Source organism: Stegostoma tigrinum, chromosome 8, assembly GCF_030684315.1.
Source record: "Stegostoma tigrinum isolate sSteTig4 chromosome 8, sSteTig4.hap1, whole genome shotgun sequence".
NCBI classification, from domain to species: domain Eukaryota; kingdom Metazoa; phylum Chordata; class Chondrichthyes; order Orectolobiformes; family Stegostomatidae; genus Stegostoma; species Stegostoma tigrinum.
In genome coordinates, this window is record NC_081361.1 from 101941249 (window position 1) to 101956353 (window position 15105).

Genomic DNA, 15105 nt, shown 5'->3' on the forward strand with positions numbered 1-15105 from the left:
TTTCTGCTCATACTTAAGTACCTTTACAGCTAAGATGGCACTGTGATGTGGCAACTGTAAACCTTTCACTGTATTCATTTCAGTACATATGACAATTAAGGTAATTCAATTCAATTGATGACTCAACCTTTTAAATCAGTGGTGACAGAGCTATAGGGGAGACACTTGAAATTGGAGAGTCTCACATGAAGGTATACAGCACAGCTGTCACATGGGCTAGTCTATTTCTCTCCTGCATCTTCTATGTATTAATTGAAAGAAAATTGCAAACACAGTCTGTAAACTGAATAACAAACTTAGCGACAGAGGTGTAGCAATAAACAGCATATTAAGTAGCAGCAGATTGTGTTATCATGATTATAATTAGCAGTGAGCACTGTTCGTTTGCATAGAGCTCCCAGATTCAAGTGGATTAACCTTGGTTGGCAAATGGAAAGAAAGTGGCTAAAGTTGAACTTTGAGGTTGATCTCACGGGGCACAGTTGCTGTGCACAGTTGGTCTGCAACATTCCACTAACTGCAACACAGATTGCCTACTTTTTCTAGGATTAATAACTCAAGAAATTAAATAATAATCTCCAGGGGACTGCTAGGAACAAATAATTCCAAGGCAAAAATTCCTTGGGGGCTATTGAATCCATTGTATGCTGCTTTGTTTGGGCACTTCAGTTTTATTTGTTGTGAAACATTTTGGGAAGGGCCAAGTTGGTTAATGACTGAGTAAAGAATTATAAATTGGCTCCTCAAGAGAAGGTCTGCTTCTGAATTGGCTTTGGAAGGCAAGAAACATTAAGGATGTATGTCTTGCGTGGCCAATGATAGTTCAACAAGCCAGATAACTGGACGTCATGTCTCAAGGCATTCAGGATAGGCAATAAATACTGGCCAAAACAGATGCCAGGTGATCCAGCTAGTTTCATTTCTTTGAGACTTTTTGTAATGATTGGTATAACTGAATGGATTGCAGGGCCATTTCAGAAGGCAATTGAGAGTCAACCACATTGCTGTAGGTCTGGAGTTACATGCAAGTCAGACCATGTGAGGATAGCAGATTTCCTTCCCTGGAGGACATTAGGGTTTTTCTAACAATCAATACTGGTTTCATGGCCATCAGTAGATTCCTATTTTCTTTTCTTTAATTCAAATCCCACCATCTGCCATGGTGGATTTGAACCCAGGTCCCCAGAACATTAGCTAAGTTTCTGGTTTAATCATTCAGTGATAAGACCATGAGGTAATCACCTCACCTCTTGCTAGCCTTCACAGAGATAGGATTCAATTTCAGGAACAGACCCTTTGGTCCAACTCAGCCATGCTGACCAGATATCCGAAACCAGTCCCATTTGCCAGCATTTGGCCCATACCTTGTCTAAGCCCTTCCTATTTTAAATGTTGTAATTGTACCCACCTCTGCCATCTCCTCTGGCAGGTCATTCCATACATGCACCACCCTCCATGTGAAAAGGTTGCTCCTTAGGTCCCCCTTTTAAATCTTTCCCATTTCACCTTAAACTTATGCCCCTCTAGTTTTGGACTTCCCTACCCTCGGAAAAAGACCCGTCTTGCTGCACCTATACAGGGCATTAGCAAGGCCGTACCTGGAATATTACATGCAGCTTTGATTTCCTTATCTAGGAAAGATGTTCTCGCTATAGATGAGTCAGTGAAAGGTTATCAAATTGATTCCTGGGATGGCAGGACTGACATGAGGAGAGACTGAGTTAGTCAGTGGAGTTTCGAACAATGAGCGGGAGGGGATCTCACAGAAACCTACAAAATTCTAACAGAACTAGACAGGGTTTTTTACAGGAAGGACGCTCCCAATGGCAGGGGAGTCCAGAACCAGGGCTACAGATTAAGGATAGGGGGAAAACATTTCAAGACCGAGATGCAGAGAAATTTCTTCGTCCAGAGAGAAATAAACCTGTGGAATTCTCTACCACAGAAAGGGATTAAACTCAAAATATTATGTGTTTTCAAGGAGGTAGGTCTGTTGGCTAAAGGGATGAAGGGATCAAGGGATATGGAAGGCAGTAGTTGTCAGGAATTGAGCATGATAATTAGCCACGATCATATTGAATGGTGGAGCAGGCTTGACAGGTCGAATGGCCTACTCCTGCTCCTATTTTCCATGTTTCTATTTTCCTACGGTACGTGCCACAAGAACTGACCACACGGGATGAGATCTTGACATCCGAGTCAAGCCGATGCCTCCCTCTGACCTCCAACACTGGGGATCTACAGGCTGTCTCCCTGTGCCCTCTGGTACAGGGCCAGGGCGGTTTATAGTGAGGGGATGGGTCAGGGCTGGCTAACTAACTAATCATACACAGGGCAATTTTTAACTCAAGCTACACATCAGGATCTGGCAGGAAGTAGGAAATCAGACTCTACTTGGCTGTGGATGGAGAATGTAACAGCCATGTTTGTAAAGGAGATTTCCCCTCACATCCACGGTGTCAGAAGTAACTATCATCTCCAAGATGAACTGCACTGGCTCAACAAGGATCCTTTGACAGCATCTTCAAAATTCTTGGGCTTGATTGAGGCCATGAAAGGTGCTATGAAAATGAAGAGATAACAGAGTGTGGAGCTTGAGGTGCACAGCAGGCCAGGCAGCATCAGAGGAGCTGGAAAGTTGATGTTTCGGGTCGGGGCCCTTCTTCAGAAATGGAAGTGAAGTCCTGTTCATTCACACCTGTCTTCTTCACCCTTCATTATTAAACATAATTCAGGAGTCTACCACAGACTCCAGAACTGATGGCAGCAACTTACAGTAAAAACATGGCTCCGGACAGTAATGAATAAAATTCAGTCCTGAGCCCTGCAGGACGGGTGACTAGAGATTTTAAGATACTCTGAAAGGAGAACAGACAGAGAGAGATGTGGAAAGATTTAGGAAGGGAATTTGAGAACTTAGGGCCCAGTCAGCAGAAGGCACAGCCATGAACAACAAGAGATTAAAACTGGGAATGAATAAGAAGCCAGAAGTAGGAGGAGCACAGAGATCACAGAAGGTGGTAGATCTGGAGGAGATTAAAGAGAGGGATGGAGGGGTGAAACTGCGAGGGACAATACCCTAATATTGCAAAAGACGTCCTGGCCTTACCTTCACTTTCACTATCGGAGGAGTCAGTGTGTTCCTTCTCACTAACTGATCGTTCATCCTGAACATCCGAATTCTCACTTTGCTGTTCATCATCTGAGATCCATCTCTCCTGCAGGTCTGCTGGTGACTTTCTCTCACCCTTCTGTTCCACCTCCTCACTTGTTTTCTCTCCCTCTTCAAAATCATCGTCATACTCTGACAAACAGATAAGTGTTAAAATTTAGTGGAAATACAGCACTAGAACATTTCAAAATCCACTTTGCAAAAATAAAGCAGAGTCTGTCACACTATCAGGTGCATTTTACCATTATTCGGGGATGCCCAGGCCACGTTAGTATTACTTTAGATTTCCTGGGAAATGTTTCCCTGTGCCTGTTCTAATGAATCCCTTTAATATTTTAAGCATCTTGACTAGATCCTGTTCAAGGCCTGTCACTGGTCTGTGTTGGAACATCAATTATATCCCATCAGATATATTACAGTCAGATACATAGCCAGGTGCCTATTTTAACGAGTAAAGCATAACTTCCTGGATTTGTATTCCTTCCCCTCTCTTTGTAAAACCCCATGCCCTGCCCAGCCGTTTTGATTGTAACCATAAAGATAGTGGATAGTGACGAAGGATGCGGTAGGTTGCAGAGAGACATAGATAAGCTGCAGAGCTGGGCTGAGAGGTGGCAAATGGAGTTTAATGCAGACAAGTGTGAGGTGATGCACTTTGGTAGGAGTAACCAGAAGGCAAAATACGGGCTAATGGTAAGATTCTTAGTAGTGTAGATGAGCTGAGAGATCTCGGTGTCCATGTACACAGATCCTTGAAAGTTGCCACCCAGGTTGACAGGGCTGTTAAGAAAGCATACAGTGTTTTAGCTTTTATTAATAGAGGGATCGAGTTCCGGAACCAAGAGGTTATGCTGCAGCTGTACAAAACTCTGGTGCGGCCGCACTTGGAGTATTGTGTACAGTTTTGGTCACTGTATTATAAGAAGGATGTGGAAGCTTTGGAAAGGGTGCAGAGGAGATTTACTAGGATGTTGCCTGGTATGGAGGGAAGGTCTTATGAGGAAAGGCTGAGGGACTTGAGGCTGTTTTCATTAGAGAGAAGAAGGTTGACAGGTGACTTAATTGAAACATATAAAATAATCAGAGGGTTAGATAGGGTGGATAGGGAGAGCCTTTTCCCTAGGATGGTGATGGCGAGCACGAGGGGGCATAGCTTTAAATTGAGGGGTGAAAGATATAGGACAGCTGTCAGAGGTAGTTTCTTTACTCAGAGAGTAGTAAGGGAATGGAACGCTTTGCCTGCAACGCTATTAGATGCGCCAACTTTAGGTACATTTAAGTCATCATTGGATAAGCATATGGATGTACATGGAATAGTGTAGGTTAGGTGGGCTTGAGATCGGCTTGACAGGTCGGCAAAACATCGAGGGCCGAAGGGCCTGTACTGTGCTGTAATGTTCTACGTTCTAAAGAAAGAAGAATGAGATTGAGGTTTGTTCCAGTTCCGACCAAAGAGGACATAAGAAGGACTGGAAAACACTCTTTAAAATGGTGAACAGGGTTGGACAGTGTGGGGATTTTGGTGGGAAGGATGTGGAGGAAGTAATTTAAATTATATAAACCAAATGGTAAAATTTTAAACCTTAACCACTTCATATGGGGCAGGTTCTACATTCTAACCACTCAGAGTCAGTCGCACTTTGGAGTTCATTTCAAGAGGGCTAGAATACAAGAGCAGGGATGTTCTGCTGATGCTGTACAAGGCTCTGGTCACACTGCATTTGGAATATTGTGAGCAGTGCTGGGTCCTGTATCTAAGGAATGATGCGCTGGCCTTGAAGGGGGTTCAGAAGGGGTTCACAAGAATGGTCCCAGGGTGAAGGGTGCGTCATACGAGGACCGATTGTGGACTCTGGATCTGTACTTGATAGATCTGTGGGCAGAGATGGCCGGGGTGGGGTGGGGGGCTGATTAAAACTTACAGGCCTGGATAGCATGGGTGTGGAGATGTTTCCACTAGCAGGAGCGACAAGGAACCAAGGGCAAGGTCTCAGAGTGAAGGAACAACACATCAGAATTGAGATGAGGTGGAATTTTTCAGTCATGAATGGTGAATCTGTGGAACTCACTGCTGCAGAGGGCTGTGGTGGCCAAGACATTGAGTGTTTTTAAGTGGGAGATAGCTACATTCTTGATTGTTAAGTGTGTGAAGGATTACAGGAGAATGGGGTTGAGAAACCTATTGGCCATGATTGAACAGCAAGCAGGCTCAATGGGCCAAATGGCATAATTTTGCTCCTATATCTTATGGTCTTAGAGGTGGGCATTGTCTCCTTATTTCCCTATTCAATTTTAATTAATCATATTTTTGTTCATTCTCCTACAAGTGGAGCCATTTTCTCCACAACTACACTGTCCAACCCTGTTCACCATTTTAAAGACTGTTTTCCAGTCCTTCTTATGTCCTCTTTGGTTGGAACTAGAAAGAACCTCAATATCATTCTTCTTTCTTTATGGTTACAATCGAAAGGGCTCGACAGGGTATGGGGCTTCACTAAGAGAGAGGAAGGAATACAAATCCAGGAAGTTACGCTTTACTCATTAAAATCACTGCTTAGGTCCTCAGCTGGACAATTATATCTACTCATTGTTCTTTAGGAAGGATGTCAAGAACTTGGACAGAGTTCCAGGAAATTTACTGGAATGGGAGCAGTGCTGAGGGACTTCAGTAAATGTGAACAGGCTAAGAGTAAGTGGGATTGTTCTTCTTAGAGAAGAGAAGGTTAGGTGGGATTTAATCAAGGTGTTCCACATCATGAAGAGAAGGGCAGGAGGGCAGTGACCAGAAGGACACAGATTGAAAGGAGTCGGTAAAATACTGACGGGGCAGATGAGGGTTTCTTTTTAAAACAAGTGAGTTGTTGGGACCTGGAACTTGCTGCCTAAAAGGGCAGTGGAAGCAGATTCAATAATAACTTTCAAAAGGGAATTGGAGAAATACTGGAAATAGTGAAGTTTAGAGGCTTTGGGGAACGAGTGGGTCATTAGATTAATTGGGCAGCTCTTTAAAAGAACTGGCCCAGACATCATGGGCTGGTCCTTCTATGTGCTGGGAATGAAGAAGATCTCGTCTCTTTACAGCTCAGACTCTACAAGTTGGTTTTGAATGACTTGTTCATGTTGCAGTGTATCAGACTGTTAATTAACCCAAGAATCCTTCCAGTAATTCATTCTGTTTGCTGGTGGAAAATAATGTCAAGTACACCATTGTGACTAACCCTCCTTGGAACTTCCATCTTGGGTCCTAGTTGGTGAACTTCCACCTTCATCTTCATGCATTCTCTCCTCTTCATTCACTCTTTCCTCTTCAATTGAGGATTCCGCTGTCATTGCCTCTTCCTGACTAGTTTCCCCGCTGGCATTCACTACAGTTAATTTCTCTTTGTCTTTTGTAGGCTCCTGTTTTACTTTCTCCATTTCCTTCACCACTTCTTCTTTCATCCGTTTTGGAGGTGGTGTGGGTTTTTTGTCCAAACCCATGGTGATAATACATCTGAAAGAAGAGATAGGACAGAGCAGACTGAGGTGGTTATTGGGAAATACAAAAGCTTTTTGGGGGAAGAAAATTCCAAAATTCCACAATTCCACTTCCCTTTAGGGGAATGAGTGTTTCTTGACATCACCCCTAAACTGTTGGCTCTGATTTTAATATTCTAGTGATGGAAAGGGACAGGTATATACCACAGGGCAAGAGTTATAGCTGGGGGAAAAGGCAATTATGAGGCGATTAAGCAAGATTTAGGATGCATAGGCTGAGGAAGGAAGCTGCAGGGGCTGGGCACAATTGAAATGTGGAGCTTGTTCAAGGAACAGCTAATGCATGTCCTTGATAAGTATGTACCTGTCAGGCAGGGAGGAAGTGATCGAGCGAGGGAACTGTGGTTTACTGAAGAAGATGAATCTTTTGTCAAGAGGAAGATGGAGGCTATGTAAAGATGATGCGTGAAGGCTCAGTTAGGGTACTTGAGAGTTACAAGTTAGCCAGGAAGGGCCTAAAGAGAGAGCTAAGAAGAACCAGGAGGGGACATGAGAAGTCTTTGGCAGGTAGGATCAAGGAAAACCCTAAAGCTTTCCATAGGCATGTCAGAAACAAAAGAATGACGACAGTAAGATTAGGGCCAGTCAAGGACAGTAGTGGGAAGTTGTGTGTGGAGTCTGAGCAGATAGGAGAGGCGCTAAATGCATATTTTTTGTCAGTATTCACACAGGAAAAAGACAATGTTGTCGAGGAGAATAGCGAGATACAGGGTATTAGAGGATTGAGGGTCATAAGGAGGAGGTGTTAGCAATTCTGGAAAGTGTGAAAGTAGATAAGTCCCCTGGGCTGGATGGGATGTATCCTAGGATTCTCTGGGAAGCTAAGGAGGAGATTGCGCAGACTTTGGCTTGGATCATTATGTCATCATTGTCTACTGGAATAGTGCCAGAATACTGGAGGACAGCAAATGTTGTCCCCTTGTTCAAGAAGGGGAGTAGAGACAACCCTGGTAATTATAGACCAATGAGCCTTACTTCGGTTGTGGATAAAGAGTTGGAGAGGATTATAAGAGATAGGCTTTATAATCATCTAGAAAGGAATAATTTGATTAGGCATAGTCAACATGGTTTTGTGAAGGGTAGGTCGTGCCTCACAAACCTTATTGAGTTCTTTGAGAAGGTGACCAAACAGGTGGATGGGGATAAAGTGGTTGATGTGGTGTATATGGATTTCAGTGAAGTGTTTGATAAGGTTCCCCACGGTAGGCTATTGGAGAAAATACGGAGGCATGGGATTACGGAGGTCTAGGTGACTGAAGACTGACAAAGCTTTGGAAGAATATGGGGAATGTACAGCGAATCTGAAAGAAAGGGATTAAGAGGGCTAAGAGAGGACATGAGATATTGCTGGCAGGCATGATTAAGGAAAATCCCAAAGCCTTTTATTCATATATAAAAAGCAAAAGGGTAACTAGAGAAAGGATTGGCCCACTTAAGAACAAAGAAGGAAAGTTATGCACTGAGTCAGAGAAAATGGGTGACATTCTTAACGAGTATTTTGCATCGGAATTCACCAAGGAGAGGGGCATGACAGATGTTGAGGTTAGGGATAGATGTTTGCTTACTCGAGGTCAAGTTGACATGAGGAAGTGTTGGGTATCCTAAAAGACATTAAGGTGGGCAAGTCCCCTGGTCTGGATGGGATCTATCCCAGGTTATTGAGGGAAGCAAGAGAGAGGAAATAGCCAGGGCTTTAACAGATATCCTTGCAGCATCCTGAGACATGGGTGAGGTCCCGGAGGACTGAAGACTTGCTAATGTTGTCCCCTTGTTTAAAAAGGGTAGCAAGGATAATCCAGGTAATTATTGATCGGTGAGCCTGACATCGGTGGTTGGGAAGCTACTTGAGAAGATACTGAGGGATAGGATCTATTCCCATTTGGAAGAAAATGGGCTTATCAGTGATAGGCAACATGTTTTGTGCAGGGAAGGTTAATAGAATTCTTTGAGGACGTGACAAAGTTGATTGATGAGGGAAAGGCTGTAGATGTCATATACATGGACTTCAGTAAGGTGTTTGATAAGATTCCCCATTACAGGCTGATGGAGAAAGTGAAGTCACATGGGGTCCAAGGTGTGCTAGATAGATGGATAGAGAACTGGCTGGGTAACAGGAGACACAGAGTAATAGTAGAAGGGAGTTTCTCAAATTGGAGACCTGTGACTAGTGGTGTTCCACAGGGATCTGTGCTGGGACCACTGTTCTTTGTGATATATGTAAATGATCAGGAGGAAGGTGTAGGTGGTCTGATCAGCAAGTTTGCAGATGACACTAAGATTGGTGGAGTAGCAGATAGTGAAGGGGACTGTCAGAGATTACAGCAGAATATAGATAGACTGGAGAGTTGGGCAGATAAATGGCAGACGGAGTTCAACCCGGGCACATGCGAGGTGATGCATTTTGGAAGATCTAATTCAAGGGCAAACTATACAGTAAATGGAAAAGTCCTGGGGAAAATTGATGAACAGAGAGATCTGGGTGTTCAGGTCCATTGTTCCCTGAAGGTGGCAACGCAGGTCAATAGGGTGGTCAAGAAGGCATATGGCATGCTTTCCTTCATCGGACGGGGTATTGAGTACAAGAGTTGGCAGGTCATGTTACAGTTGTATAAGACTTTGGTTCGGCCACATTTAGAATACTGTGTACAGTTCTGGTCGCCACATTACCAAAAGAATGTGGATGCTTTGGAGAGGGTGCAGAGGAGGTTCACCAGGAGGTTGCCTGGTATGGAGGGTGCTAGCTATGAAGAGAGGTTGAGTAGATTAGGATTATTTTCATTAGAAAGACGGAGATTGAGGGGGGACCTGATTGAGGTCTACAAAATGAGGAGAAGTACAGACAGGTGGATAGCAAGAAGCTTTCTCCCAGAGTAGGGGACTCAATTACTAGGGGTCATGAGTTCAAAGTGAGAGGAGGAAAGTTTAAGGGAGATATATGTGGAAAGTTCTTTACACAGAGGGTGGTGGGTGCCTGGAACGCGTTGCCAGCGGAGGTGGTAGACGCAAACACGTTAGCATCTTTTAAAATATATTTGGACAGGTACATGGATGGGTGGGGAGCAAATGGACACAGACCCTTAGAAGATAGATGACAGGTTAGACAGAGGATCTCGAAGGCTTGGAGGGCTGAAGGGCCTGTTCCTGTGCTGTAATTTTCTTTGTTCTTGATCTTTGAGGGTGATTTAGCAGTTTGGATCAGATATTGGCTAGCTGTAAGAAGGCAGAGGATGGTGGTTGATGGGAAATGTTGATTCTGGAGTTCAGTTACTCGTGGTGTACTGCACGGATCTGTTTTGGGGCCACTGCTGTTTGTCATTTTTATAAATGACCTGGATGAGGGTGTAGAAGGATGGTTTAGTAAATTTGCAGATGACTATATTGGTGGAGTTGTGGATAGTGAGGAAGGATGTTGCAGGTTACAGAGCGGCATAGGTAAACTGCAGAGATGGGCTGAGAGGTGGCAAATGGAGTTTAATGCAGAAAAGGGTGAGTTGATTCACTTTGGAAGGAGTAACAGGAATACAGAGTACTGAGGTCATGGTAAGATTCTTGGTAGTGTGGATGAGCAGAGAGACCTCGATGTCCATGTACATAGATCCCTGAAAGTTGCCACCCAGGTTGATAGGGTTGTTAAGAAGGCGTACGGTGTGTTAGGTTTTATTGGTAGAGGGATTGAGTTTTGGAGCCATGAGGTCATGTTGCAGGTGTACAAAACTCTGGTGTGGCCGCACTTGGAGTATTGCGTACAGTTCTGGTCGACGCATTATAGGAAGGATGTGGAAGCATTGGAAAGGGTGCAGAGGAGATTTACCAGGATGTTGCCTTGTATGGAGGGAAGGTCTTACGAGGAAAGGCTGAGGGACTTGAGGCTGTTTTTGTTAGAGAGAAGATGGTTAAGAGGTGACCTAATAGAGACATACAAGATGATCAGAGGATCAGTTAGGGTGGACAGCGAGAGCCTTTTTCCTCGGATGGTGATGGCTAGCCCGACAGTACATAGCTTTAAATTGAGGGGGGATAGATATAGGACTGAAGTCAGGGATAGGTTCTTTACTCAGAGAGTGGTAAGGGTGTGGAATGCCCTGCCTGCAACAGTAGGAGACTCGCCAATTTAAGGGCATTTAAATGATCATTGGATAAACATATGGATGATAACGGAATAGTGTAGGTTAGATGGGCTTCAGTTTGGTTTCACAGGTCGGCGCAACATCGAGGGCTGAAGGGCCTGTACTGCGCTGTAGTGTTCTATGTTCTATGTTCTGTCCCCTTTTTATGGACTCCCAAGAAATAGTTGCTTAAGAATTGTGGAAAAGGCTCATAACGAACACAAGTTAGGAGCAGCAGGGCTGGCCCCTTGAGTCAATAAGATCCTGATGGATTTAATCACTCCACATTCCTCTATACCCCTGATAATCTCTTTACCACTGGCCAGAATCTGTCTATCTCTGCCTTTAAAATTCTCAAAGATTCTGCTTCCATTGCCTTTCGGTGAAATGTTTTTATATTGTTTGTGCAGACTCCATGGGCCTTTTCTGTACAGTATGACCCTCTGTACGGCTCGAGGAGCTTCTTGTTAACCTTCTTGTCATAATAAATTTTACTCCCAATTAAAGTGTATGTCGCAGCTTTTCTTCAGCTGGAGGGGGCTGGCTGTTCATTCACAAAATGACCACTGTGTGCACATGTATCACAACAGGGCTTGCACTTCAAAGTGATCAATTTCTGAAAACATTATAGCTTGTGACATCCTGCCCAGCGCCTGTCAGTGCAGTGGGACTGGGGAGTACGCATTACCGAGATGGGATCTTGCCTACTTGTAACATGGGGATGCTCCATCCACATCCAGAAAAGCAAAGTAAGCCTGCTTGCCGCCAAGCCGAGAGCCCTTGCGGTGTCTGTATTCACAGCAGGAGCTTAGGCGATTCACCTGGATGCCGTTGAGGAAGAAGGTGAGGCTGAAGGGGAAACCCGAGTGTCGGCGGGATACAAACTGGAATTTCTCTGGAAAGCAACAAAGATGATGTTTTAAGAACATTCACACAGCTACTGCTGCTTAAAACAGAACATCTTACAGATTTTAATAGAATAACAGTGGACCTGAGCAACCGAAGGAGGACATTCAGCGTACTGAGCCTGATCCAACATTCGTAGGAATCTTTTCTCACAAGAGAAAAGGAGAACAATAACTGACTACCCTTCCTAAACATAATGTTTGAACATAAGAACAATGGGGAACTCTCGACAAGCATACACAGAAAGACAATACGTACTGACAGATACTTAACTGCACCAGCCAGCGCCCCAAAACCCACAAACAGAGCTGCATCAGGACAATATTCAAATGAGCCACAACACACTGCAGCAACCTGGAATTTGCAAAGCAAAGCTGGAGGGTTTGAGCTACACGGAGAGGCTGAATAGACTGGGGCTATTTTCCCTGGAGCATCAGATGCTGAGGGGCAACTTCACAGAACATTATAAAATCATGAAGGGCATGGATAGGTTGAATAGACAAGCCTTTTCCCCAGGGCAGGGGAGTCCAAATCTAGAGGGGCATAGGTTTACGGTCAGAGGAGAAAGATACAAAAGGGACATAAGGGGCAGCATTTTCATGCAGCGGGCATTGTATGTATGGAATGAGCTGCCAGGGGAAATGGTGGAGGCTGGTATGATTACAACTTTTGAAAGGCATCCGCATGGGTACATGAATAGGAAAGGTTTAGGGGGGTATGGACCACATGCTGGCAAATGGGACTAGATTTAAATAGGGCATCTGATCAGCATGGATGAGTTGGACGGAAGAGTCTGTTTCCATGCTGCATATCTCTATGACTCTAAAAAATAGCACTTATATGAAGTTTTTAAAAGGAATGGATACCCAAAAAGTTCATTCGCTGTTACCTCCACAACAGACTACAACAAGAAGATACAACACACCAGACACACTAATCACGTTATCATTCATCACAGACATTTCAGAGATGGCCACAAGGCTACTCAGACCCCTAGGCATCAGAGATAATAGGAACTGCAGATGCTGGAGAATCCGAGATAACAAGTTGTAGAGGTAGCAGAGTAGCCCACAAACCAACAACTACCTAACGACAGCGAATGATGAACTTAAAGGATCCCATACCCACAACCAATAAAACTGACGTAATATACGACATACCGCGCAAGGACTGCAAAAAATATTACAGACGCCAAACTGGAAGAAAACTGACAATAAAGATACAGGAACACCAACTAGCTACCAAGAGACACGACCAATTCTCACTAGTTTCAGTATTCACAGACAAAGGAGGACACGGGTTGGCCTGGGACAAACGTAGCCATAATAGCATGAGCCAAACAGAGACATGCCAGGGAATTCCTGAAGGCCTGGTATTCTGACTGAAACTCCATCAACAAACACATTGAACTGGACCTGATGTACAAACCACTGAAAAACAGAACTGGAAGTAAAGCCGACCACCCCAGCAAACCGAGGTTTTTAAATAACAAGTGGGACAGAGCACTGATGCTTCACCAAGCTGTGGCCTAGCAGGGTGGCGGAATGTCTGCACTCAAACCCACCAGCTTGGTGAGCAAATCTACAACTTCATCCACAACCTGAGCTATAAATCTTCTCAAAAACTTTAAATTCTGGAAAAGTCTACACTATATCCTTTTGCTTTCAAGGATAACTCATTGGGCAAAAGGTTCTTCCTCTGAAAGTCAGTCTTTGCAGGGCAATCAATTTTTTGTTCATTTTCCTGAAGCAAGAGTGTATGCATGCCTTAATTATAAGCATTTATACTTCCAAATTACTGACTGTGCACATTAACCAATTCTTGAATCTTTATTTAATAAGCTTTTTCTCATTATCAACACAATTGTGTTTATGAAGAAAACTGACTGATAGATTTATTTTGTTTAAAATCTGATAAAGGCAAAGTACTTAATTGGTCATCTTGGTAACTAGATAGAAGTATTTTTGTTTTACATTGTGTGCTGTAATAATGGGACTGCAGAAAAGGTGCATCCTTTCTTCTTTGTAATAAAGGTCTTGACTAAAACTGTTTATGGAGAATTTTCCTTTTCACAGCTTCTACACTGAAAAAGATACGAAAACACATGTGATGGAAGGATTTTTTTTCTAATTTCACCTGCTTCTAGAAGCTTCCCTTTGTAGACGCACAGGTTTTCACCACCGCAGTGCTGTTGATGAACTTTGACCTCATCCCTGGCCTCTGCCTGGTCGTACGAGAGATGTAGATGTTTCCCACGGTAAACCATCGTGACCAAGACATTGCTGTGTGTGACAGCTCGGTGTGACTTTGCAATCTCCTACAATAATAAATAGGATTTAAACAGCAGAATGAAGGCTGCCAATCAGTTAGGTGTGGTGCCTATGGCTTTAACTTAATCAGGAATCACAGCATAAGCCTCCCACGAGTAAGGCTGGGGGTTTCAGATTGCCATAAAAAGCCAACTAGTTAACTAATCCCCTTTAGGGGAGAAACCTCATTAGCTATAAAGCACTTTGCAACATCCCGAGGTCATGAGAGGAAAAAAAGAAAATAGAGGTTTGATGAGGTTAAATGTTGTTCATGTGATGTACATGAGCCTCCAAGAGGCATTTGATAATGTACTTGTGAAAAAACTCACAGCTCATGGAATGAAAGGGACATTGGGAAAATCAATTTCAATTGGATGGTGGTGAGAAACAGAGAATGGTTTAACAGGGATTAATGGATATTTCTCAGAATGCAGGACAATTTGTAGTAGAGTTTTCCAGGGGTCAATGTATTTTCTTTGATGTATTTTAATGACCTAGACATTGGTGTACAGGCCACAATTTCTACATCTGTGAATTATATGAATCTTGAAACATTGTGAGTTATGAGGGGGTCCATGCAGAACTTCACGAGAATGTGGGCATGCAATGGGCGAGTAGGTGGCAAATGAAGTTCAATGCAGGGAAGTGAGAGATCCTACATTTTGAAAGGAAGAACCTGGACAAATCAATGCAAAACAGGGATACAATTCTAAAGGAGGTGCCATATTCAAGGAATCTGGGCATTTATGTATACATATCATTTACAGTGGCAGGAGAGTTTGAGAAGACTGTTAGTAAAGCATACAGCATCCATTATTAATAGGACCACAGAGCACAGGAGCAAAGAAGCATCTAAAACTTATATGAAACCATAGTTTGGCGTCAACGGAGTATTGTGTCCACTTCTATGGTAGCATGTTCTAAAGGATAAGGAAGCAATCGAAAGAAGGCAGAAAAGACTTATGATGATATACCCAGGAATAAGGAACATCAGTATAAAGATCGAATAGCAAAGTTGAGTTTTTTCCTTTGAGGAGTAGCGAAGGGATTTGAGAAAGGTATTCAAAGTAGTGAA

The 15105-nt window shown here is 43.5% G+C and overlaps 1 protein-coding gene across 1 annotated transcript in view; it reads right to left on the minus strand.

Annotated features, from left to right (window-relative positions):
- erich3 (glutamate-rich 3) overlaps positions 1–15105 on the minus strand; it is a 128421-nt gene that overhangs the window by 66471 nt on the left and 46845 nt on the right. The window contains exons 9-12 of the mRNA XM_059648189.1: positions 13858–14038; positions 11524–11710; positions 6391–6665; positions 3110–3304 (exon numbers count right to left, since the gene is read on the minus strand). Of these exons, the coding sequence (XP_059504172.1) occupies positions 3110–3304; positions 6391–6665; positions 11524–11710; positions 13858–14038 (838 nt within the window). The remainder of the gene's footprint in view (positions 1–3109; positions 3305–6390; positions 6666–11523; positions 11711–13857; positions 14039–15105) is intronic.